The sequence below is a fragment of the Tyto alba genome, unplaced genomic scaffold (genome assembly GCF_018691265.1).
Source record: "Tyto alba isolate M040663 unplaced genomic scaffold, T.alba_DEE_v4.0 Super-Scaffold_14, whole genome shotgun sequence".
Classification (NCBI taxonomy): domain Eukaryota; kingdom Metazoa; phylum Chordata; class Aves; order Strigiformes; family Tytonidae; genus Tyto; species Tyto alba.
Window position 1 is genome coordinate 24272435 of NW_024881276.1, and position 26264 is coordinate 24298698.

At 41.9% G+C, this 26264-nt stretch overlaps 1 protein-coding gene across 2 annotated transcripts in view; it reads left to right on the forward strand.

Annotated features, from left to right (window-relative positions):
• Nucleotides 1-204: 204 nt before the first annotated feature.
• The window catches only part of LOC116961954 (V-set domain containing T-cell activation inhibitor 1-like), a 36141-nt gene continuing 10081 nt past the window's right edge, over nt 205-26264 (forward strand). The window contains exons 1-4 of one of the 2 annotated variants that reach the window (XM_032994489.2): nt 205-285; nt 3308-3456; nt 25147-25230; nt 25643-25695. In XM_032994489.2, coding sequence (XP_032850380.1) covers nt 25223-25230; nt 25643-25695 — 61 coding nt within the window. In that variant the 5' untranslated portion in view covers nt 205-285; nt 3308-3456; nt 25147-25222. The remainder of the gene's footprint in view (nt 286-3307; nt 3457-25146; nt 25231-25642; nt 25696-26264) is intronic. The other variant, XM_032994490.2, reaches the window with a different exon arrangement.

Consider the following 26264-nt stretch of genomic DNA (forward strand, 5'->3'; position numbering starts at 1 on the left):
AAGGCTTGGGAAAAGATGAAAGGTGGAATATTGAATGTTCCTGAGCTCTGACTATTGGTAAAGTGGCAGCTAGAAAGTCCTTACGTCATCTGAGCACGCTACAGTTAGCGTCATCAATAATTCCTTTTATTCCTCAGCTAGTCAAGAAACACAGCCCTCGACGTCTGAGTCATTGCTGCACATCCTGCCCGGCTTCAGCACTTCCTTATTCAAGGCAGGGGATCCTCGCAGCAGCATAGCTGAATCTCAGCACGTTCAGACAGGATACCAAGAGATTCCACATAGGTAAGAGATCAAGTTTTCTGCCTTGTACTAGGAAAGTGCTAAAACTGCAGTATGTGGGCTACAGCTATTTGGTTAAGGTCTTTTACAGTTGCTTCAGATGACGTGGACATGGGAAAAATGAAAAAGAAACAATACGGGTTTGGCGTTTTTCCTTTGTCGTAAGTGGCAGCTTGTTGAAGAAGAAAAATACAGATTGAGGAGTTTCCCAGTTAAAATGTTTTGGCTCCGTAACTCCACTTGCTTTTGCTGACTGCCAGCTGGGGTGCACTTAAACTGCAAAATGAGAAATGAGGCTAAGACTAAGTAAACCAAAAGGCATCTCCAACTAATTTATTCACTGAGTAGTTTTGTCTCTATTTCTACTCTTTATCTTTTTGATTTTCTTTAGTCCTTAAACCAACACACCAAAAGCTTTGAAGAATGAACACTAGGCTGAAAACAAATAATCACACTGCCTCAAAATGTCAGCTGAGTAAGAGAAAAGACAAGACATTCAGCATACTAGTCACACCAAAAATGAAACCCTAGGTAACTTTTCAGATTCTGAGTGGTCACCGTTTACAAACTGACAGCATGTAATAGCAGCTAAAAAACTCCATATGAGGAAGGCAAGGAGTCCCATTGTGCTGAGCAGCACACAGTCACAACATCAGCGCTGCACAGTACCCAAGGATTCAGTTTGCAGCTAGTGAAGAAATCAAGTGCAAGAGTGAATAGACAAGAAAGAGGGCAAGCAACTGCATAGGAGGATTTGCCCAAGTTGTGAGTCACCATCATTTATCTTACAAGTGTTTGTGGACTTTGAAAGAGAAGATAGCATGATACTGTTGCATAAGTAGGTTTCAGATGAACTTACTGTCTTTGTGTTTTGATGGAATGTTTATGTTAGGTGAATAAAAAAAACCCACAACACACAGCCACAAATGTATGTACCAGTCCCTACAGCAGGGCATTTCACAGAATCATTTGGGTTGGAAGGGACCTTAAAGATCATCTAGTTCCAACCCCCCTGCCATGGGCAGGGACACCTCCCACCAGACCAGGGTGCTCAAAGCCCCGTCCAGCCTGGCCTTGAACCCTTCCAGGGAGGGGGCAGCCACAGCTGCTCTGGGCAACCTGTGCCAGTGCCTCAACGCCCACACAGCAAATAATTTCTTCTTTCTATCTGATCTAGATCTACCTTCTCTTGGTTTAAAGTAATTATATTTCATCCTATCACTACACTTTTTGATAAAGATTCCTTCCCTAGCGTTCTTGTAGGTCCCCTTTATGTACTGGAAGGCCACTATAAGGTCTCTGCAGAGCCTTCTCTTCTCCAGGCTGAACAACCCCAACTCTCTCAGCCTGTCCTCACAGGGGAGGTGGCTCCAGCCACCTGATCATCTTCGTGGTCTCCTCTGGACTTGCTCCAACAGGTCCATGTCCTTCTTATGTTGAGGGCCTTAGAGCTGAACTCAGTACTCAGGTGGGGTCTCGCAAAAGCAGAGTAAAAGGGGAGAATCATCTCCCTGGACCTGCTGATCATGCTTCTTTTGATGCAGCCCTGGATATGGTTGGCTTTCTGGGCTGCAAATGTACATTGATAGGCCGTGTTGAGCGTCTCATCAACCAACACCCCCAAGTATTTTTATTCTTGACATCTTGTCCCTTCTTCACCAGGAACTGTGCCCACCAGGGTAATGCAGATAAAGAGGAAAATAGAAGAGACAGTAGAAGTGGAAAAGTACAAAGCAACTGATGTCATGAAACCACATTTCTCATACTTTTGTATGAACTTGGAAGTCAGGCCCCCCAAGAGCCAGCTCATGCCAATTTTGTCTTTTTGAAGTCTAAATTGACAGCAGTATTTCACCAGTTGACTAAAACTGAATCCTGAGTGAGCAGTGAAACCACACAGCAATAGATTTCAGTTCTCATGAAATCAAACAATTTGCTTTTGTTTTGAGTTCAATACAAGTATAAGCAATGTAAAGGCAGAGATCAGCACAGATTTTTTCCTTCTAGTGAATTTAATTATTTCTAGAAATGGAGAGGGATAGTAGGAAATTTTCATCTCAAAGCTGCCTTTATGTAATCCAGAGCAGGTTACTGACATATTTACCAATATGAGTACTACAAAAATGTCTCCAATACACTGTCTCCCCTTATGAGAATCCTAAAATAAGATTGCATGGATATACACACTACTTTCAAGAGACTGATCGTTTGGTGGAACAGTCATCACTTCCTGACAATTTGTCTGTGAGAGAAACTACTCCAGGTGGGGAAGAATATTTTACCCTTCAAAATAAAAAAAAGATAGATAGATAGATAGATAGATAGATAGACAGACAGACAGACAGACAGACAGATAGATATTAAAAAAAAAAAAATACAAACCAAAACGAAAAACACCACACACACAACCGTGCAGTTGACTCTTTAGGGGGGTTGCTGCTTTTTTCCCCACCTTATCGTTGTAGATGGCATCTACAACAGCTTCCTTCTAGCACATGACAGACATGGAACTGTTAGAGTAGGTGCAGAGGAGGACCACAAAAATGGTCAGTGATGACACATCCTTCCTCTGAAGATAAGGCTGAGAGGGTTGAGGTTATTCAGCATAGAGAAGTCCCCAGGGAGACCTGATTGAAGCTTTGAAATACTTAAAGGGCACTTATAAGATGGAAGGAGAATTTTACTACGACAAGGGGCAATGGTTTTAAACTGGAAGGGGGTAGATTTAGATTGGACATAAAGATGTTTATTATGAGAGCCATGAGACATTAGCACAGGTTGCCCAGAGAAGCTGTGGCTGCCCCCTCCCTGGAAGTATTCAAGGCCAGGTTGGATGGGGCTTTGAGCAGCCTGGTCTAGAGGGAGGTGTCCTGCCCATGGCAGGGGGGCTGGAACTAACTGATCTATAAGGGTCTCCTCTGACCCATTCTATGCTTCTATGATTAGTACTAAAGAATCCTGAAAGAGTTGATCTGGTTTCTGTCTATCACACTCCTAGTTACATTCCTTTTCTGAACTGTTACAGCCTTCCCTCCCACTCAGGATGAGAAGCCTATACAGCCAATTGGCCCTGTGGAAGCTGAGAATTCCTAAACATCCACAGAAGGTGGCAGTCCAGTGCAGGTGACTGGACACTGCAGGCACATGTCAGTGGACAGAGCTTTGTTTCAACAGGTGAGAGAAAGGAGGGGAGGAGAAGGAAAAAATGTCCTCTGAACAATGAGATACTTTTCTGCCACAGTCCATTAAATACGCATACACACACACACTGAATGTGAATATATACACTCAGTGAAATATCTCTCTGAACACTGACAATTTTAAGAGGCATGTGGAGATGTATATACACCACAGATGCACCTGCAGTCAGGTTTTTCAAAGCAACCTGAGCCTCCGAGACCTCCAGTCATTGATTTCAGTTCATGTCTGCCCATGTGTCTTTTAAAATGGCACCTTGGCATATCTTAACTGCACAGCAAGGTGTGGTGCAGAGGTGCCAGTGACAAGAGGGTCTGGAGACGTGCCCTCATCTCCACGTAGTGTGGTACCAGCATGAATTCCCTGTATTGATGGGGGATTTACTAATTGCAACTCCCCACCACACTTCACAGGGCTCTGCTGTGCCTGGACTGGGAGAGGAGCTCAGGCCAGCACAGCACAGGGCTGTGTGGACACCTGTGGCTGCTCAGCCCCGGCCCAGGGCATCTGTACCACCTATGGGACAGAGCAGAGGTATACCAGAACTCACTCTGCCTTGGGGTTTTAACTGGATTTATTGGTGGAGAGGTTGGTTTTGACGGTGGGGTTTGGGGTTTTGTTTTTGTTTTGGTATTTTTCTCTTTGTGTTTTTTCCTTCTTGTTTACATGGAGTACTAAACAAATAGAACTAGAGCCACCTTCAGCATCACTAAAAGGAATCTCCATTTTATGGCTGTAGCTAATTCCAGATTTGGTTGCTCTCTCAGCTGCCCTTCCCTCTACTGCCTCTGTATTTTCTTTTTTCTGAACTCTGATTCCAATTACCAGACTTCTCTATCAGTCCTTCTCTACACTAGTTGCTAAAGTCATCTGCAACAAAATAAAATAAACTGCAGGTATTAGGACAGCATCTTCAAGGAGGTGCCTAATAAGACTAAAGAAAGAAAGTGTATATCCCTTAGTCATTATCTGTTTCAAGATGCCCATCAAGTAAGGGAGGAGGAGTAAAAAAAGTTAAAAAAAAACCCAAACCAGAAATTGGAGAAAATATAATCTATTCTAGAAGGACTAGAATATGTATACAAGTCCTAAACTGCAGAAGTCTCTGTGTGCCTATCAGCCCCTAGGGATACAGATTGTTCAGAACAACTCTCTGACCAGCACAAACAGTTTAAGAACAATACATACATAGCCAGCTCAATGACTCCAAGCTAGAAAATATCCAGTCATGGAAGACTTGTAATAAGTTACATAATTTAACATACACAAACTCAAAGCAAGGAATGTGACCGCATTCTAAATTCAGTTAAAATTTCCTAACAGCCTAGAGCCAACTGTCTTAAAGCCATACTTTTTTTAATCCCCCCATCTGCGGGTTACCACTTTTTGGTTTTGCTTTTAAAGCAACCACAGAAAAAAAAAAAATTCCCTCATGCACAGCAGATGATCTCAACCCACCACAGCTTTTCTACTTGCAACATAACAGCAGCTTTAGTAACAGATACTATTTCAGTTCAACCAACATCTCAGTGTCCACCTCCTTACAGGTATGTGTGAGAGGGAAGGCTCTGAACCCATGTTTTCAGCCTTGCACTTAAACTCCAGCAAATGTTGCTCATATACTATTTGCTTTACCACATCCTCTGGACCCTTTACTCTTAGTGTAAGTGGAGGTAGTTCAGTTGTGCCTTTTCAGCAAGATGCTTGCTCTGTTAGTAGACAGAACCATGTGCAAGCAAGATTTCAAGAGCAGTAAAATGCCATTTGCACAGATCTACAAAGGCATCAAGACCTAACACTAAAACCTGCAGGATTCATATAGCAGTCTACCCCTGGAAAGCAGAATTATTCAACCCACCCAGGCACCTAGCCCACTTATAGAGCAGCAGGCATTAAGGCAGTATAACAGTGAGAACGCTCAGTAGCATCCTGAAAGACAGCACCTACAGTGGATGTAACCACAGGGACTCCACGTCATTTACAAGGATTCATTTCAAGTATTTTACTTTTGGTTACTGGAGTTACCAAAGTTTCACTCTGAATTCACTTTTGTGCTATAAACAGAATGCTGGTGACTGGTGTAACTCAGCTTTTGCCTGGTGTAGTTGAAGATGCAACTTTAATGAAGAGTGGGGAAAATGGAGAAAACAGGCAAATTATTCATCCAGAGAACACCAGGGTTTATTTAATTTTTAAAATTATTTCTACAATTTAGTTTTGCATGCAGGTATTTTCTTCTCATGCCTCCTCATGCATGTATTATTTTAATTCACTTACCATTTCCTTGCAAAGATGCTGGAAAGACTAGGCGCAACGAAATGAAGGAGACTTATTTGCTTTATTTCCACACACACACCAATTTATTCATAAAGTTAGCTAGTTGTAGAGTCCAAATGTATTTCTCAACTAAGTGTGTTTGAAGTATAATCTCTTCACCTCTGGCTTCCCAGATGTCATATCCTAACATCCAAGTTTTCCTGTGTTCTACATTGCCACGTGCTTAGGTTCTGAACCAGAAGGTTTCTGTAAAAGCAAATTTGCTTTCAGCTCCTTCCTCAGTAGTCTTGCCAGAGCAACGTCAGCTCTCTGACCGTGGTAACAGCTATCTGAGCTAAAGCCAAGGAGATCCTTGCCATCATTTCTGAAAAGAGGATTATTTTGACATGAGGAAAGAGCATCCAGAACTCCCTACATTTTCCTTGCTGAGGAAACCCAGCTTAAACTTGGTTGTTCTTTTTAAAGAGTAGACTTACAGGGTCTATAGGGAGTTGCTGCATTTTGCCTTCTGCATCCTTGCATGCATGCATACTGACTACTGTGTACATCTGCAGACTCTGCATGTTCCAGCTACCCAGATTTGGAGGAGCCAGAATTGTCTTTTTCTTTCCCTATTACTGCAAACAAAGAGTGCAAAAAATACTGAACTGACCCCAAAACACATTTGCCTTGCAGTTACTGTGTCTCTTGCACTAACCATGAACTCTTACTTTCTGAAAGGTGACAATTTCCTCTTGCCCAAATGCAGTTTACTACTATACAGAAAAGGACATCTCAAACAGCTATGATGAAGGAATCTGCCCACTAGCCAAATTTCCCCCTCCACCCACTAAAAATACACATTCAGGTCTTCTGGGGGGGGAAAGAGATTCCCAGAAGCATTTGTGAAACCCAAGAGGTGAGAGAAGATGCTCTACTGCATATACAGCAGGGGCCATTCCACAGGTAATTTACTCCCATGCACTCCTCACTCGATCACCCATAGCAATGTTTCTGCCTGCTCAGGCTGCAAGCTAAGATTTCCTCACCGCTGGCAGGATTATAGCTAGCAAGCATCACTGCGCCCAGGGGCGGCGAAGTGTTTGGCACAGGCTAGCCACACTAACTGCTGCCTACTCCAATTCCTACACTGCCACACACTGCTCATCTTTTCATAAAATGCACAGCAGTGTCTTAAAAGCTGACTCAGACATCTGCACATCCTGCAACAACTGCACTGGAGTTGTATTTCCAAGAGATTTTTAAAAGCGACACATGACCTTGTAGGAATCTGAGGCCTCTTTGTGCCAGGCTCTATAGAGTAGAAGCTATTAGAGCTTTTACTGTCTCCTATAGAAAAATTTACATTCTTTTAGAGTGATTTTTTTGTTTGTTTGAGATGAAGAAGGAATCCTTCCTGACAAGAGAGATTGCAACAACATGCAGTAGAGATGGTGGGAATGAGAGCTCTTTGGGGTACCCGTGTTGCGCAGCATCTCAGGTATTTTCTAAGTCCTCTGCTGGGAGAGGAGGAGAAAAAATATTTTAAAAACTTTGAGGCTAAAAGGTTTCCCTGGAAAGGTCTCCTCTGCAAGACAGGCTGGGAAATAGATGTGCCAAGCTAGAGTCAGGGGTCAGCATTGCTTCTGTGACAAACTCAGGTCCCTATACTATAACACTCATTTTACTACCTTCTCCCCCATTTCTTCACTCCTCCTAGAAGAATGAAGCAGAAAAGTGTGTGTTCATTTATATTAGAGCATCAGCATCCACCCAATAAGTATATTCTGGGGAAACCTAACTCCATAAACTGCTCTTGGGCCCACAGTTGGGTTTCATTAAGGCCAAGGACAGCAGCAGCGCCTTGTTGAACACAGACTCCTTTTATGGCACTAGAATGTGGCTGCACTACAGTCTGGATTGAAGCCTTAATATTCTTAAACCAAAAGCAAAATACTAATTAAAGAGCTAGCAGGGTGGTATGGCAGGTCTGGCTGAGGGGGGTCTTTGAATTTCCTCATGGGCAACTTTTGTCCACTAAGATTATCCTCCACATAATTAATTTCACCCTTTGAGTACTTCACTTCAGCTGCAAGTTTCATGTTGGTCATGCTATGAAGCCACTATATTAATTTACAGGTGTCTTCTGAATACTGCTTTCACAGCTGAAGTCAAACATCTTGATTCAGATGCAAAGTGACATGCACAAGCTGATCTAAGACAGTGCAACTCTGCTGGCTTGACGTGGTTGGCAGTGTGTCCCTACCTCACCCCACCTACAATTCTGTTCCATACCTCAGAAGGGAAAGAAGGATAAGTCAGAAGAGCCTTGATTAAAATTCAGTTTTATTGTCTTGGTTCCTATTTTCTCTAACTTTATTCTGTGTTGAGAGAGGCATAAAAAAGTTTCTAGCTAGAAATAGTCTTTGTGTCATCTCCACAGGGTTGTAAAATTTATTTCAGCTCCAATCCTCCTTGCATTTGCAGTCCATGGTACAGGAGATTTTTGGGGTGGAGCAGCTGGGAGAAATAGGGCACAAGTCATGGCTAAAACCACCATCAGCTCACTACCATCAAGGTGCAGATCAGAGACACCCCATGACCCACCCTGTTTAAGCCAGGGCAAGTATTTCATCCTGGGTGGCTCCAGAGCCTTGCGGGCTGTAAGGCTGCAAAGCCAACCCTCAGATATTTTGTCTCCTCTGAACAATTGCTTAGAAATAGGGTTGCTTCAGTTCCTAAGACCTGTGTTCTACTTCAGAGCTGCTCTAAGGAGTTCACTGTCCTTCTACAGCTGCCACTTTAACTTCATTTCTCAAATGACTGTTTATAGCTTGAATGAACGATTATGAAAGAACAACATGTACCACTCTTAGTTCAGTCCTTTAAATAAACAGTCTTAGAAGTGCCAAGGTCAGCTTTGGGGTCCTCAAAACCTGCAGTACTGTAAGATACGTAAATAATGAGGCTCTTCAAAACCCATCTGGTAGTAGGACAGGCATGTAAGGGCTTTGAAATGCAGGCATAAGATCAGCATGTTAACATCTAGAAAAGATTTCAGTGAGTGCTCAGAGGAAGTGCTTCAAAACTAGGCCATTTAAAGTTTACATAGTTTGAATGCTTCCTATGAATGATTTCTCCCTTGTCTTCAACCCATAAGCTTCTCTATTTAACAGTTATCAGTTAAAGCACGGTACCAATCACACCTAATTATTGCTAGTTAACTCTCTTACAAACATGTCAGCAAGGGGAAGAAAAAACCCAGCTTGTTCCACTACACATTCTCACGAACAATATTTGTGTTGACAAAAAGGACAGTTTCAATGTTTAATACCATTTAATTGTGTTCTAAAGATCCAAACAAAATATTTTGTTTGCCTTTATTATAGTGAGTCCTCAAGATGTTTGGCAGCTTGCAGTAAATTAAGTACAATGCCATATCGAATCAATTAGCATGTTGTATTTTTCTGAGGACATTGCATCCCTTTTCCTGTGAGAGTTCGATATGCAGTAGGTTGCACAGCAAGGCTTAAAGTACTCTTCTCCCCACTTCCCCAGCTGGAATTACAAGATGCAGTTTGGATAAGCAGTAGTAATCTCCACATTCACATTGAAGACCAATCAATTTAAGTTCTCATTGAATGCATCAACTGTTTTTACTAGTAAGCAAATAGAAATGGGAGAAGGAATCATGTCTTTCCAAATCAAAGTTTCTGTACAGTTTTGACTCCAAACCTAGTAATTTCTGAGACCCCAAGTCTTGTCATACCTTACCACAAATACTCAGAACTCGAGCTTTGGCCATCTCCAAAAGATGGGTTTTCATTACATGTTAGTGGCAAGAGAGAATGTGGATTCAGGCAGCCCAGCTGTGGGAAATCAGGGTGGCTCAGGGAGCACATCTCTTCCCAGAAGCTGTAGGAAAACTCACTCAGTTGCTTCATCTGTCAAGACTAAAAACAAGTGGAATATTACAGTGACAAAAATCCTTCTGGCTACAGCTTTGTTAGACATCTCCATAGAAGTATCTACTTCCTTAGAATCTGAAGATAAAACAGAAAATCAATCATTTTCTCTAGCAATAACAGTGGTGCATTGAAAAATACTGTGTTCTAAGAGGATTTGACTCTTAAGTACTTTGAAGCGTACAAGACTGGACAACCCTTCAATCCTAACAAAATACCCACAGCATACTACAAGGTGTCAGAGAACTTAGACAGATATGGTCTTGCCTCTATACGCTGCACATGGATAAATATTACTTTAAAGTATTTGGCCTATGATTTTAAATGTATCTTCTGCAAGAACTGAATAAAGGAAAGTAGTCTTTTTTTAAAAAAAAGTGTAACAGGAATTCTTAGTTAGAGTAATTCAAAGACAAATAGCTATCTCTCACATATACAGAAACACAATCCTTTCACCTGGTATTTTACACATCTTGCTCTCACTTATGGAAAGCAGGGCTAATCACTGGTGTTTACAGTTCTCAGAATGCATATATGACATGACAGAAAGCAAAGATCTTGTCTCTGATTTGGGTAAATGTGCACCTTAAGAGATTACTAAAGCAGAGACTATGAGAAGAGCTTGAGAGTAAACAGTTTTTAGGAATTATCACAACTAGTATGCCCAACATTTGTGTCATGGCTCTAGGATATGTGGACAAAGAAACATTTGAGAAGACTGGCCCTGCTACTCTATAGTCATAACCATCTGCTCAGTTATGGGTGGCCTCCAAATTATAATGGTTGTCTTGACGTTCTCAGAGAAGATATTCAAGGATGCAGAGTTGTAAGATGATATTATCAGAGATTTCCACTCACACACACCTTGATTTTTGTTATTGCTGGAACAAAAAGTGCATATTTGTGCACTTTATACTCCAAGGCACACCATGTGCCCAACTAGCAGTTTGCTGCTGTACAAAATACATACGTACTAGTATTTCCAAAATTAGTGGCACAGATTTAATCAATGTAAATCTCCAATCCACATATTCCTGGATTTCCAAAGAGCACTTATTATCTAGGTGATGAAAATCATCATCACTTGTTCACAACTCCAGCCAGGAGCTTGAAAGGTGCCAAAACAGATGCGCCACTGGCACTTGTTACTGTGCAGAAGAGCTTGGATCTTTGTTATGGCACTGTAGAGATCAGACCAGCTCCTCCAGCAACCCAGAGCTACTAGATCACAACCAGTGAAGCTGCAGCCTTTTCAGCCCTTGCAGAAGCAGCTATTGGGCCTGGATCATCCTAGGGGGAAAGACCCTGAGATGTGAGATGCCATTAGAAGGTATTTCACAAGTGTTAGTCAATGGAAGGGAAAGAGCAGGCATTCAAGGGAAATAAGTGTCTGTGGTGGGAGCAGGGAGATATCACACAAGGGGTGTTTCAGCTAGAGCACTGTCAAGACTTAACACTAGTGAAGCTATATGTTTTAGAAAGGAAAGAGCTCAGTCACCCTTGCCACTACAGAGCAACAGGAAGGAGGAAGCAATGGGAAGGGCTAAAGATTGCAGAGATGCCACCTCCATCTTCTACCACCCTCTCCCCAAAGAGCAGCTGCCTATTTTTCCATCTTGGTGGCTGCTGCTTCCTCAGACTGTAGCTGCACCTTGCAGACCAGTGCCCTAGGCAGCTGCCTCCTGTGCCTGAAGGAGGCTATTTGCACAACCAGGGGCTTAGTGCAGATCCCCATCATGCAGGACTAAATCCCTACAAAATTTCAGATGATTTTGATCAGTTCATTGCTTGCAAAGGTGTTTGACTGTACCTATAATTCCTGAGGCTGATAACCTAATTCTTTCACAAAGCTCACCTCAACGAGGAAAGGCAAGGCCTAGAGACCAAACTGGAGGTCACTGCAATGCACTGCTGAATTTGAAAGCCTTATTTGGGATGTGCATTTCACACCTTCAGCTTCCTGTTTGGGGGTAGTTGAAAAATTGTTGTAAATTTTAGGAATTATCACAACTAGTATGCCCAACATTTGTGTCATGGCTCTAGGATATGTGGACAAAGAAACATAGCTGTAAAGCTAAGTTTACCTAAACTTTCATAGGGGGTTTCCTATACTGAACGTGTAGAACCACAGAGAGGTCAGGCTGATCTTTCACAGTGTGAAAGCTTGTGGTTTTGCACAAGCTGCTCCCCTTTCTTTTCAAGTCATTACTTACCAACACGCTCAAAGCAGCATAAACATAAAAGTTCTGCTCAGCCTCTCTGTCACTGAGAAAGATTAAGTTTGGTGGACTCTTGACTACACAAGAAAGATGACAATAGCTACCCATGCACTGCTCTCCTAGCATAGCTGCACCCTGCCTATCCAGCTGGCAAGTTGCCTTTATGGCAGAGTTGTACAAAGGTGATCCAGTGACTCATTGCTAAGGTGCTTTGAGCCCAGGGCTGTATCTAAAGTGACCTCCACCACTACCCTCAAGATGACCCTATTGTCCATGACCAAGTGACCATCACATGCTATTACAACACAAGACATCTGGGTAGCATTCATTAGCTTGACATCGTCTGGTTGTTTTCAGATATTAATTCTCCAGATCATTTTCAGTTATGTCGTACTTCAAATTACAAGTGCTGTGCTCTCTGGTATTTAACACAGTAACTGGTGAAAGCGTTACATGGCTACAACTGAAGCAAGCTCCCTTTGAGGAAATTAAACAATTTGCTAGTAGAGCTCCATTATCATCGAACTATACCACCTTAGAAAAGCAAGCTAAAGACCACTTGGAAACCAGAAACTTTTAGGACTTATCACCCACATAGTTCTTGAGAGCTATAATCAATTTGCATATTGGGTTGTCATCTTTATTTAAGCTCAAAGACTGGCTTATCTTTTATGTTCTCTTACAATCCAGAAAGATCATTATCAGCCAATTGTATGAAGATGCAATTAACAGTTCACAACCTGGTTTCTTGAGAAAAGTAAGGCTTGTGTGTTCAAGCAAAGCACCTGCCTAATTCATCCCTGTTCTCTCCAGTATCCCTTGTAGCCGCTTTACAGGTCTTTCAAACATACAAAAAAGCAAAACAAAAACAACAAAAAACCCCTAACACACCCAGAGAAGATTCTGTTAGCACTGTTCTCAAGGCAAGAGAAAAGACAAAACCAAGACAGCTCTGTAAAGTCAGCTTTTGAAGAGTCCACAGAATTTGTGTTGGAGAACAAAAGCATTAACAGCAGGAGACATCAGAGGATCCATGCCAGAACTCATTTGCCTGTTCCATGCACTTTTGTGCAGTTTTCTTCCAGGAGTTATGGAACAACAGTTTGTTTTCCCTCAACACATCCATTCTACTAGGGAATACAATATCCAACTCAAAGCATTTCCAACTTGACTGCTGTTAACTCTGTTCTTCAGGCATCCTTTGTAATATCACCTGTATTGATGTTGTAGTAACATCAGCTGGACTTCCTAGCCTCACCATCCTAGTTAATTCTTACCTTGTGTTTAAGACAAACATGAGAGGTCCACTCCACAGCTCTTGCCCTAATAAAGAGTGCCCCACTGGATCATACAAGTCGAATCTAGTTCTTCATCTCCAGAAGTAACAACAGGAAACACTATTGAAGGACACCATGGGTGTCTCCAATACTTATTAGGCTTACACTGTGCTTGTGTTCCCCCAGCACCCACAATTCACGTAGTCATGCACAAAGAAAAGTTTACTGCCAACATGAGCTAATTATGAGCAAAGCCAGAGCAGGGACACAAACATTGCCCAAGTCATAATAACAATTAGTATTTGCTAACTTTAAGGATCAGAGGTGTGAGGGATACATACGTTAAATGTACCCGTTTTTCAGAATCACCTCCTATAGCTCTACCTCAGCCCTTTCCTAGCACTGGGTTGCCACTGCAGACTAGCCCAGGTCATCCTTAGCTACATCTTGTGTGCTTCTGAAGTTCTTTGACCTGTTGCATTGCCTCACCTCCATGGCCACATTGCGTGGCTAAATCATACCGCCATCTCTAGCACTACAGTCACCTCTGTGCTACAGGGGAGAAGAGAAACCATGTGGTCTAGCTCAACAGAAGTGGTTTCTCCAGATTTTCCTAGGCTTGAGACAGTGGTTTCTGCTGGCTTTTGCCTCTAAGAGCTCCAAACCTGTCTGGGGCAACGTTACTGACCCAAAACACACCAGAACTTATTGCTTGAAAATAGAAATTGAATCCAACAGAGTATGGGTACAAAAACTTAAGCTTGTTTTCTCACTGCCTCAGCTGTGATAGAGCTGTTAGAGTAACTGTGGAGAAGTGCATGAATTCTAACCCATTATCAGTTCAAAACTTGTTAGTGCATAATCCAGGAGCCAGACTGCTATTAAGCAGAATATTAAAAGAGAAAAAGAGGGAGGAAAAAGAAGAGATCAGTTGTGGCCTGTGAAGATGAGGGCTTGCAAGGCTGCCAGTGCTGATTTGTAATAGAAAAATGAAATCACAGAGAGACATTTCAGTAAGAAATGAGACAGAATAAAGAAATTGTGGCTTCCATCTTACACTGTTCCTCTGCATTCTTCCGGGGGAAGACCCTTCTACTGCAGAGTAGTCCACTGCAAGAAGGGGGAGAGAAATAATGGGAGGAGGCAGGTTTAGATTTTTCTGAAAAACATACCCCAGACAGAGCTGAGAGTCATCTTCCAGTTCTGGAAGAGCAGCACTTCAGCCAAGTATATCCCTCACCTAAAAATCTTTCACAAGAAACTCTGCTGAAGTCCTACAGTTTCCAACAGGAAAGTCAAGACACTGAACCACAACAGCAAAAGGGAAACACACACACATGCCCTCCTCCCACCAAGACACATGCACAGTGAACGATAACAAAACAGCTTGCAGTAGGTTCCCCACATACACCTAAATGAGAGAGCAGGCAACATGTGAAGATTAATCGTACACCTACAAGGCCATAGGAAGATTAGGGTACTGTTGTCAGAAAAAGGTAAGGGGGAGGATGTCACCTCTTTGTGTTATGGTTCTGAATAAAAACACATCTATAGGAAGCAAACAAGTTGTCTTTCAGAGTGTTTGGAAAAAAAAGGAGGTGGGTTTTTTTTCTTCCAAACCCCAAGCTTGCTACTTTGAAAAAAAGAGAGCACCTTCCTGTATGGTCATGATTACAGATGGGGGTAAAAATGTAATGCAATGCTATTGCACTGATTACAGAAAAAGCGCTTTTGCTGGTGAGACAAGAATGAGATACGATCCGATCATGATTACAAAGCTTGAGAGTTGGGCACTTCAGATTGTAGAAACATTTGGCTGAACTAGATCTGAACCAAGCATTAACAACAAAACCTGAAAGCTTCAAGAAGATTGAGAAACATCCCAGGGTAGAGGGCCTGCAGGAAATGCTTATGATTCCCACTCTTCTTTTTCCTACTTACACAAATTGGTTGTTCAAGATATTTCCTTCAGACAACACATACGTCTTCCACAGCTATCAAGCCAATAGTCTTCAGTCCTCTAACACATGGGCAAACTAACTTGGGCATCTCAACACAACTCTACGTTGTATATCTTCTGTATATCCCATTAACTCTATGTATGACTTTTCCGCTTGAAACAATTACTCACAACTTAGCAAAACAAGCATGAAGTTCTTACAGGCATTTTTAGGGGATCATATTTATGTCCATCTCTGAGGGACATTAACATTCTCATGCTTGTAACACAACCACACAACTAGAAACTTTCTGTTTTGATACTAGAACAGCTAGGTTTAAAAGACTGTGTAGGCTTCAGCTTTGTAAATATTTTCAAAAAGCAGTGGTTGTGAAGGCAACTCCATTGGGAGAAGGGGGTGGGTTTAAGCCTGCAATATTTGGCATCTGTCAGCCTTATTTTTGTCACTGGTTCAAGAATCCTTGAACCACTGGGACTTAATTTTTTTACTAGTACAAAGTAGTCCATGAGTACTTTGTGCTCCTCACTGGGTATCTATGGAGAAGGCCAAGATGGGCTCCTGAAGAAGGGAATAGCTCTTCCTTTTCTTAGCTATTTACATTCACTGCACTTATGTTTTTCCTTGCATAAGAAAAGGTGTCACCAGGATATGCAGAAATATCAGAGATATTTTGTTATGACACAGGTGGAACTGGGTACATGCTATGAATTATTCTCAGGGAAAGCTGTTCTATAAACAGTTCCTCTCTCCTCAGAAAGTTCTCAAACTGCAGCTGCAGGTCTGTTTTCAACAATTAAAAGAAAACAAACCACAAATAAACCCCAGACACCTTCACTTTTGCTTTAACAGAGCAATGCTACTAGAGAGACCAGCTCAGACAAGGACTAGCTCCTTTCGGTTCAGTAGCTCTGACATCAGTGAGTTAATATGGTTGATTGGCTCCAGAATTTGTTCCAGGACTATAAAAACTTCATGATAAACAGTTGCTTACAAGCATGTTCAAACAACTGCATTTTGTAGCTTCGTAGTAAAACCCAGGGTGTGATTCAGGTGGTTCCTCTCATTCGGAAGAGCCGTTGCCATGGAGTTTGTCTTCTAGGTGTACAAACACTCAGCAAGGTGCCCTGCACGGGGCTCAGTCAGTTCAGTCACAAATTATCATCATTCTCTAGGGAAGAGCCAAGACAAGTTACACCAGCCTTAGTTAACCTCCGTTTCTTTTTCTCCTCCTACTCTGGCATCCTGAGCTTCCATTTCCAGACCTGCCACTCCCAGTGTTTCTACATTCAATGCAGCAATTACAGCAGCGTTGGCTAGTAATTAGCCTCATTTACCTATGAGGTTCACCACTCTGTTGATGAATACTTGACTTCCTAGAGGACAATAATAAATATTTTCTGAACTTCCTAGTCCTTCCAACTTTCTTCCCTTTCTCACCTGTTACAAGTCAGGGAGGAGATGTAGTGTCTAGTAACAGATCTGATAGAAAAAAAGTAAACTGACTATTGTATCTTACTGGAATTGGGTATATGTATCACTAAGCATCATCTTGTCTCAAAGAACGGTGGTTTCTACAATATGCAAATTAAAAATAGCTAAAAGGAGAGAGGAATCACAGTCCAGAAAAGCAACTGGTAGTCCTTGATCCTGTTGCTGGCAACAGTTGCCAGCAAAAATAAGCATCTGCAGGCCAGGATTTTCCCTGCTTTCATAGTACTGAACTGAAAAGTAATTTTAGAGAATGGAAATTCTCTGACATTTCCTCCTAGACAAGGCATTGAAAAAAAGTAATAAGGACATTTTATTAACTATCCCATCAGCTCAAAGCAATCTCTTGAGCCTGCAATAGTTTCCCTTCTGCTTCCTAGGAAAGCACCCCAGAATTTCCCTTTCTCCCTCTTCCTTGTGACCAGGCTTTATCCACTACACAAATGTGAAAGTTCAAAAGGAGGGAGTTTTCCTCTTTCCTTCTTTGGACTGATGACATTTAACAAGGGGGTTTTATAATCCTGGCACGGTGTGAAAGATAACCGCTGACTGAGAAGAAAAAAACTGCACTTGTAAAATGGATAATATATTGAGCAAGACACAGCTAAAGCCATCACTACAAACACCTATGATACTATTACACTAAATGATGACAGTTTGTCAGTTAAAAAAAAAAAAAAAAAAAATCTTTTTTTTTTTGCATTGGAGCTTTACAAAATAAATAGCTCAATACTATTCTTATTTTGTGTTCAGTAACTCAATTATTGTCAAGTTATGTCCTCAAGTTTTATGGCCCTTCAGCTGAACTCTGTCAAGATCCTACAGATAGGATAGAGAGCAAAGATAAAAGGAATCACATTCATGAGCTTCTAGAGACTTATCACCTGTAAGTAGTGGAACAAATCAAAGATTGCTGAGGTAACATAGATGCTAGGCAGAGAGCCGAGGTCAGACCACACTCCAGCTTCAGCATTTGCAGGAAAGCAGGCCCAGCTTGAGACACAGACAAAATATGCTCTCGCTTAAATCGCCAAGAGCCCTGATGAACCAGCGGGCTGGTGCCTAGATGAAGCTGGGAAGCACGGGGCAGCTGCTGCTCCTGCAATGCCCACCCCTCTGTAGTGGGAGGCAGCACTCTGTGTCATCCACCTCTCTGCCAACCACTCACCCTGCTCTGCCCTTCCCATGATTTTGAGCAGCAATACCTATTTTATCCAGCTTTTCCAAGAGGCCTGAACCAGCTCTGTACATGTGCTGCAGAGTCTTCATAACAAAGGAAGGGTTCAAATAATCATGAGATTTCCAAAGTAGATGCAAGTTGAGGATTTTAGCCCCGTGAATGATGGAGCTGCAAATGCTTTGCAGAAATGTAATCTAGATGAAGACATTTCAGCATAGGTATGATTCTACAAGTAGCAGATTAACAATCACATGAGACAATCCAGTCCTTCAATGAGAAAGAATTATTTTACATAGGAAATCTCTAATCCAGATGGTAGAAAACCCTTTAAAACAAATCATAACTACAGTAGGAGAGAAAGACCATAAGACAGACTTAGAACAAGGAGAAATATGTCAGCCACTTCCATAATATGCAAGAACGTCCTATATATTTCAATCCATTTTGGTTTTTCTTGCCTGTATCTTGTTTATGAGGAACTACATACAGGAATTCATATCACTTGACATACCAGCTAAAGAAAAAAATAAAAAGTAAATGTTTAGGTACTTGAGAGGGCCAGAGGAAGTGCAGTGAGATAAAGTGATTTCACCCATCTTCTCTCCTACCTCAACACAGCTTACAAAGGTTTCTCCTCAGCTTATGGCCAGCAAGAACCTCACACACACTCACAGGCAGTGAAAGGGCTAACTAAGCCTTTTTGAGGTCATGGCAATAAGTAGGCAGCCACTGAGAGCCACTTTCACAGAAGTTAAGCTCTCTACTCCAAAGTGGTATTAGTAACCCAAACTGGATCATCTCTCTCTTCAAAACCAGTTCTCATTTTCATGACTAGGTTCAGATCATCCACTTTAGAAATATTAATATTGGTCAGTGTTCTATTAATCCAACAAAATTTTTTACTGACATCTATTAACTTAATAATGTCTCCAGAACTCCTCACATAAGTGAATCTAAGCATCAGATTAGCAGTTTGATTGTTCAACAGAGCGCTGCAGAATCAGATAATGCAGCTGATTTAAGGGTTAGTTTGAGCAGATGCCAGAGGAAAAAACCCACAGTGAAAAATTAAAAATTAAAGTCCTTATTTTCATGTTAACCTTTTACTCTACAATGCCTTTATCTTCAGAGGTTAAACAGTAAAACAAAGCATAATCCAGAATACTAGAAGCAGATATTCAGACAGGAACTGCCTCCGAAGTCAGAAAAAAATACACAACATTGATTCAGCTGAAGGAACCCTTTTCTCTTTCTGCATTGTCACTTGCGAGCTACTTCTTAAAGGCTACAGTTTTCTAAAAGACAAAACAAAAAACCCCCACACATCTATGCCTTTTTCATGTAACTGCAATCTCTTGGAAGACCAGCTCTTTATTTTGAGAATAATTTATTCATCAACAGCAAAAAAACATTTTGTTGGAATTGACAGATAAAGAGCAGTGGAGACTCTCAGAAGAGCAAAAAGGAATTGAGAAAAAAAGAGGAACTTGGAGCAGGGGGAGCTGTCAGAAAGTCATTACAAAAAGGAACAGTGAGTTTTTGGTTTCTCTTCAGAAGTTTCATAAAAGGGCATGAGACCACCACATACCATTAGTCACAGGGAGTCAGCCTCACCCAGTAAGCACAAGGCCAGGCAAAGGGTGTTATACACCACATGCTGCTTAGGCTGTATTTCCTGAGCTTGCAGCCAGACAGCGTCAAATCTGCAGCACTCGGAAACCCAGGAGGACTTTTGATATGTGAGACAGGGATCTATGGGACTGGGAACCCTTGCTGGGGATTTAGAGGGCAGAGATTTCTCCCTAAGTCAAGAGTCTTTCCAACAGAAAGCAAAGGAAGGGCAGCAGTGTTCTATTGAAAACCTAACTGCTAAATCTATCACAAAAGTTATGTTACATGGATGATAAAGCATGTTTTAAGAGAACGTGATGAGAGCCCACTACTGAAAATTACAGGCAGTTGCCATACTAAACTGCCCAACACAGACCTCACCCACAGCAGTGACATCATCCCTCTGGAATCTGCGCACAGGCATCTTTCTAGTCCCTGGATTGACCTTCACCCAAGGGAATCAAGCAGATGACAGATATTAAATTCCTCAAAAATGACAGCTGGAAAAAGGGATGACATGGGTCTTGACTACCTGAGAATTCAGTCAGACCAAACATAACATGAAACCACTAAATACCCACAGACTGTAGCATCATTTGATCAGTGTTGAATTCTGCTCACTTGCATACCAAGAGCATACTTCCTTCCTTCCGAAACTTGAAATGAAACATACCACATTTAGCATCAGTCTCCTGAGCCATCCAAACCCTTCCCGTTTTGCAAAGCCACATATTATTTCAGTTTAGTCTGACAGATATTTAGAAAGGTTATTCTGAAATCAAGAATAAAGTCTTCTTTCCTGAACATTACAGTTTATCAATTATGCTAGCTCATACGTACTCCCTGTTTTGGCCAGACATACCCAGAGTTTTGCTGTTTTCCTCGAAACCTTTTGGAAGATCTTTGTGTGTTTGGATTCTGGAAACTCTGATCAGATATAAACTGTAATTTCCATTCCCTCCACACATTTTATTTCTATAAATGTGGATGAATTCCCCCTTACCAAAAATATTTGTTCAGAGCCAGGAAAAGGTGTGTAAACTCCTGCTGTAGTAGTCTGTATGGGGCACAGCTTTCCACTGGGAGCAAAGTCATTCGTTCTTTATCCCTGAGGAAGAGTAACTTTTCAGATTAGATATGCACTTGGTAACCTTTCAGTCCCCAGAGCCTGACTATGGCCTAAGATAAGCCTTAAATAGGCAAATGGAAATTCCAGCAGCATGGGGAAACATAAGCAAGCCCAAAGACAGCAACCCCACCCACCACATGCCACCTCCACAGCGTAGGCGGTGTGACTGGAGCACTGGGAGGGAAGAGAGGGAGCATGAACAGAGTACACAACACTCAAGTGCACAACAGATAAGGACAAGTTCAGAGAGCATTAAACAGCTATAAACTTTACTAAAACAAACAAACATGAAAACCAGACCAGCCACCCTCACAAGTGTGTGAAGTTTGCTGCAGCACACCTTAAGATAAGGAGCCCAAGCCCAAGCCCGGCTGCCACCACAGCGCAATTTGCAGCCTGAAGCTCCGGACAGCCCCCTGGGAGGCAAAGGGCACTTCTTCCCACTGCCTTGACCTGAGAGGGTGAATCACACAGCAGTTCACTATGGTAACATTGACTGCCACTGTTCACAAATTCCCAGTAAAATGTTTTCAGATTAGGGTAATTTATTTCAAAATCTAAAATGCTAGAAGAGAAAGCTGTTGTCGTTTTTGGACACATGCCAGCATGTCCCTCATCAAGACCTCATAAATATCTTCCCTTGAACTAATTACAGGACAGGTCTCTAACTGATGCCTCATTTTGTTTACGGAATGCTTTCAGACAAGATCAGAAGTAATCACCCAGTTTCAGTATAGACTGTTGCATCATAAGAACTTTCTCTAAAAAGCCAGACCATAATTTCCGCTTGCAAGCTCATTCATCTTTCTACTACCTATTAGCTTTTACCTAAAGGTAAAAGGACTGTGTAGTTACGTGAGTGGAGAGCATTTAAAGAAATTACAGAAAACTGCCTTCATGTGGATAAGGAACAGTGAGGTGACATTTCTCTGCTCATGATTTCAAAGATCAGAGACAAAGGTCCTCCTGTCCTCCTACAAGCATCAGTAACAGTCAGCTTGCATAAATCTGTTCTCAAAAGCCAAAGGCATGCAAGGGAAAAGGGGGAAAACACTTGAAGAAACTATTGGTGACTAAGCTACAAAGCTTTGCCAGGTGCATAATGAACAATTTCCTTCTTGCCAGTGGCTTTCATTCATCTGCCAGGTGATTTTGGCTAACCCTTTCAAAATTACTAGTGTCTTCTCCAGCTGGTTCCTGTTTCAACTTGTATCCCCATTCATTCAGAGCCCAGTTGCATTACCTATGTTACTCAGACAGTACTGGAGGTTGGCAAATGAAGTGGAAGAGCTGGCAAGCAAATCAATCCCTTCACTATAACAGCCAAATTGTCATGTACACTTAGTTCACAATGACTTTTAAAGGAGTGTCACACTTGGTCACCTCACAGAAGTACCTCCTCCGTGTCAAAAGGGTTCCAGCTCAGCACCTCCCTCACTGCCCAGGCCAGCAACCTACTGCAGCCCATCATCCCATAACAGCATCTCACCATCCTTCTATAGATTTTCAGTTCCCAGGTCCTTTCTGGTCTAGATCCCAAACTGATCATTCTTTGCAGTGAAAGTTTACAGGTGCACCGTGGCTGCAAGCCACTGCTGGACTGAGCACTGAAACCACCTGTTTTTTCTGGCACCATAACCCGGCTGTTCAGCCTCCAGAACTGCTGTCCACTGTATGATCACAGGTGGGTCACGCTCCAGCTGTGCTATCCCTGGTGATCAAACAGCTGCCCACAGAATTCAGAGCAAGGTTTAAGGCAATAGGGAAAAAAAGCAACACAACAACAAAAAAAATTTTGCACACAACATGGGCCTCTGGCTCAGGAACAGTATCTCTACTCATAGCATTTTCCCCTGCTGCCAACCCAGGTGTCCTGACCAACAAAGCTGTTTACAGGGGAATGTCCCTAATATACTGCAGCAACACTATTTCCAGGGTTAACAGAACACATCTGGAAAATATAACTTTCTTAACTTATGAGTTTTAGTGCTCCAAGAGTGTAAAGCCTTCAACAGTAGCATTTAGACCCTTTCTCATACTTCCTGCATTAGAAAGAGACAACCTGAAACAATTTACTTTGGGATGCAAAAGTATTGCTATTCTACAGGCACTGAGAACATTGGGTTACTTGTCTACTTGATTAATTTTATTGCAGACTGAGCTAACATGTTCAGTAAACAGCCTCACACACATGACGCAAAAGTTGAATGACAGAGACATTGCCAAGAAGTTCAGAGTTTTGCAATTTAATCGTATGCTTTAATTATGTCACAAGCCTTAATTATTTCAGGTAGGTTAGTGTGTTTAAAAAGTTATTAATTAGTATTTTAATTCTTCAAGAAGTGATTCTTCATTGCAAAGCCTTACTCAGTTAATTGTTGTAACCTGTGAAAAGTAAGTCCTAAATAATTCCTTTGTCGTATTAAAATGAGTAGTACATGGATCAGCTTTTAAATTGGAAAAAAAAAAAATAAGAAAAAAGTATTTATTTGTTTTCCAAATTCCCATTTCATTTAAACTAGCACTTAAAAATAAGGAAAAAATAAAATATATGAACTACCAAGTAGAAACTATTTTAAATGCTGATCCATGTGGTGACTGAAACATCTTACACCAGCTGAACTACACAGATGGGAACAGATCTCCCCTTTAGTATACAATTCTTCTGGAGGCTGAGTGTAAATATTTTTCTTCTGAGTACAGTCAACTCAATCCAGAAAGAAATGTTATTTCAACTAAACAGCACTGGATTAAGCTAAATTAAGGGTCAAGTGCTCTGGCCAGACCAGTCTGAAGTGTTCCTGCTGTTAGATATTGCTTCCTAAAAGAAGACCTGCCTTGCTCCTTTTAGGTACAAGCTCAAACTTCAGTAGGGAAGTAACAAAAGCACGTGGATGGCAAGAGGGTTCAACATTCACATGCAATTTGGTATTTCAGGTCTGATCCCACTTCCCCCCTAGTCCAAGACTTTTGTACAGGCATATTTGAGAACCAGAAACCTCACAGGGACTCTGTAGGAGTAAGCCAGCCAAAGCCAGAGACACAAACCAGCTGGCTGAGCTGGAACAACCACCTTCATGCGGTTCTTGAGTCAGAATCAAAAATGACTGACATCACAACTAGGAACTCTGACTTTCATGTCATTCCTGTCTCCTGTTATTGTACCTTTACACAGACCTGTTCGCTGGCCACACCTACCAAATTTTTCATTCTTTCTGTGTAGGGAGATACCATAAGGACCTCCTTATTACCTCCAGAGAGAATGGGCATGGCCACAGTGCCACTGCAAAGCAGCAGCTGCTAGGCCACCCTCCTTCAGCCTGGAAGGAGACCTTGCTGCTGCCTAACAGCAAGTTGGCGTGGAGCCCTGGTCCCTCTAAGATCCACCTTGTTCTTGCCCCAGTGCCAGGCCAGAGTGCAGGACACGTATTTTTCTGGTATTTTTACAGAACAACCTTATGTGGAGTGGAACACATGTACAAAGCTGAGAGGAAGGCTAAACTCTAAGGGGCACCATGGAGAACTAGTTGGGCAGATAAGAGTGGCCATCAGTAACTCAGTTTCATTTACAAAAGGCAGGCAGGAAGGAAACACACATGGCATAAGTTCACTTTGTATAAATTTATACACTTGCTTGAAACAATAACCATTACAACAGGGAGGAAGACAACCACAGAAGTTCATCAATGCAGGATGTTTATCAACATGAAGGACACACTGGTTTTAATGTCAAAGCAGACAAAGATGGAAGATGGCCTGCACTGGGTAACATAAAGGGGGCGATAAACGAAGCATAACCAGGGCTTGGCCACAAGGAGAGAGGGAGAAACATAGAAATCCAGCTCTTGGGTCTTGCTCACCCCAGGAAGCAGCATTGCTCCAGGAGCAATAGGCAGAACAGCACCAGCACCTTCCCCAAAAAGAGCTGACTCAGCAAGACCACCACCTTGGCTAAACCATTACTTCCACCATCAGTATTATCTTTGGAGGACACTGGGGAGGAACAATCACTCAGATATTTGTACTCTTCAAGCTACAAGAATCTATGAGGATGGAGAGAGGAAGCCCAAAACCCACATTCTTTCTGCCACCTCCTGCTCTTTTTCCCCTCCTCTTTGAGAAAGTACCTGATCTAACAGTCTCCTCAAAGAAGCTCCTCTTTTAAGCATTTTCCTTATAGGGTTATTAACCATGTCTGTATTTTGTTGGTAGATATGCAGCTTGGGTGGTATTTGTTAATCTGAGGGATGGTGTCTACATCTCTTGATAAATACAATACCCATTAGGTCTCAGCTGGCTATAGAACAAGAATCCCTTCACTGGGTTGAAAGCTCAGGGCCAGTCAAGTGGATGGCTTCTGACTCATGTCCATCCTACACATGAAAATAAACACATCCTGTATATTGTAAGAGGGTATTCAGGGTGTAAATACACACTGTTGTATACATTCTCTGTACTACATACACAGAGTGAAAGAAAACAGACTTAACCACAGCAAATAAAGTACTAGTAAATAATCTGTCCCCTTCTGGAGAAATGCTTATGGCAACAAAAATTAGGAGCCTTTCACTGTTTTGCAGAGACATAAGTAGCACCTGGAGCACCTGGTGAAGCTCACGACAAGGAGGGATTCCTTAGGGCTGGGAAGGCACAAAAATGAAAAGGTAAGATATTCTTTTATTGTGCTGAGAAGCAGCTGAAATCTGGGAGCAGAGGGAATTTAATTTAATTGGCAATAGAAAATAATCTCAAGCGGAAACTATGACTACACATACACAATAAACTTTGTCCACATGAGACTGCAAGTGGGAAATGTGGGTCTGGTGTTTGTGACTGGTCCCCATCCCCTTACAACCATTGAGAAACCTCAGGCCTACAGGGAGGAGATACAATCCACACCAAGACTAGACAACAAAACAAGACAGGGTTTCTACCCCATCCAGCTTTGTATCCAAATTCTCTTCACAGAAGACGGAGTTGTGAAACAGGGCATAAATCATGACAGAGAAAAGGTCTTTGATCTCTGCTCTAGTATTCTAACAAAGCATTTGGTGTTTCTCTCTCTCACTTTCTTAGGGAGACTGCTCTCTGGATGGTTGCCTGCTTACTGTTTGCCTCTCTACCCAGAGGTAAATATACTTTAATACACATCTAGGAGTTTGTCGAAGTATTTATATGTGAATACACAAACTGAAAACTGAGAATCTTGGAGCAAAGCAAAACAAAACAAATACATCCTTTGCTTTGAATCTATTTCATCACAGTCCAAGGTTTGCAAGTACAGGTAATAACCTTCAGATAAACCTCTGTATCTGAAAGAAGCGGTTTCAAGGCTAAAAGTGTTTCAGGCCCACAAACCTTTACCTATAAAGTTTATCCTGCCCACATCCTTAAAAATAACCTACCATTTCCATAATGTTAACAATTACCTGGAATCTCATCCTTTACAACTCCCAACAGCCTTGCATACGTTTTTGTATTTAAACTCATTAAGTTGCTGGACTCGCTACAGGCATAACCAGGTAAGTGAAAGGACTTGAGCCCAGCAGCAGCCTCTCTCTCCCTGATTCTTTGCACATGCTCTGCCAAGTTCTAGCAGAATTGGGTTTCTGACATTATATAGATTAGATACACTCTTCCCTACAAAAGGAATGCACTAGTATGTGCTGGTGAGGGAGTTTTCCACAAGCTGCAGGGG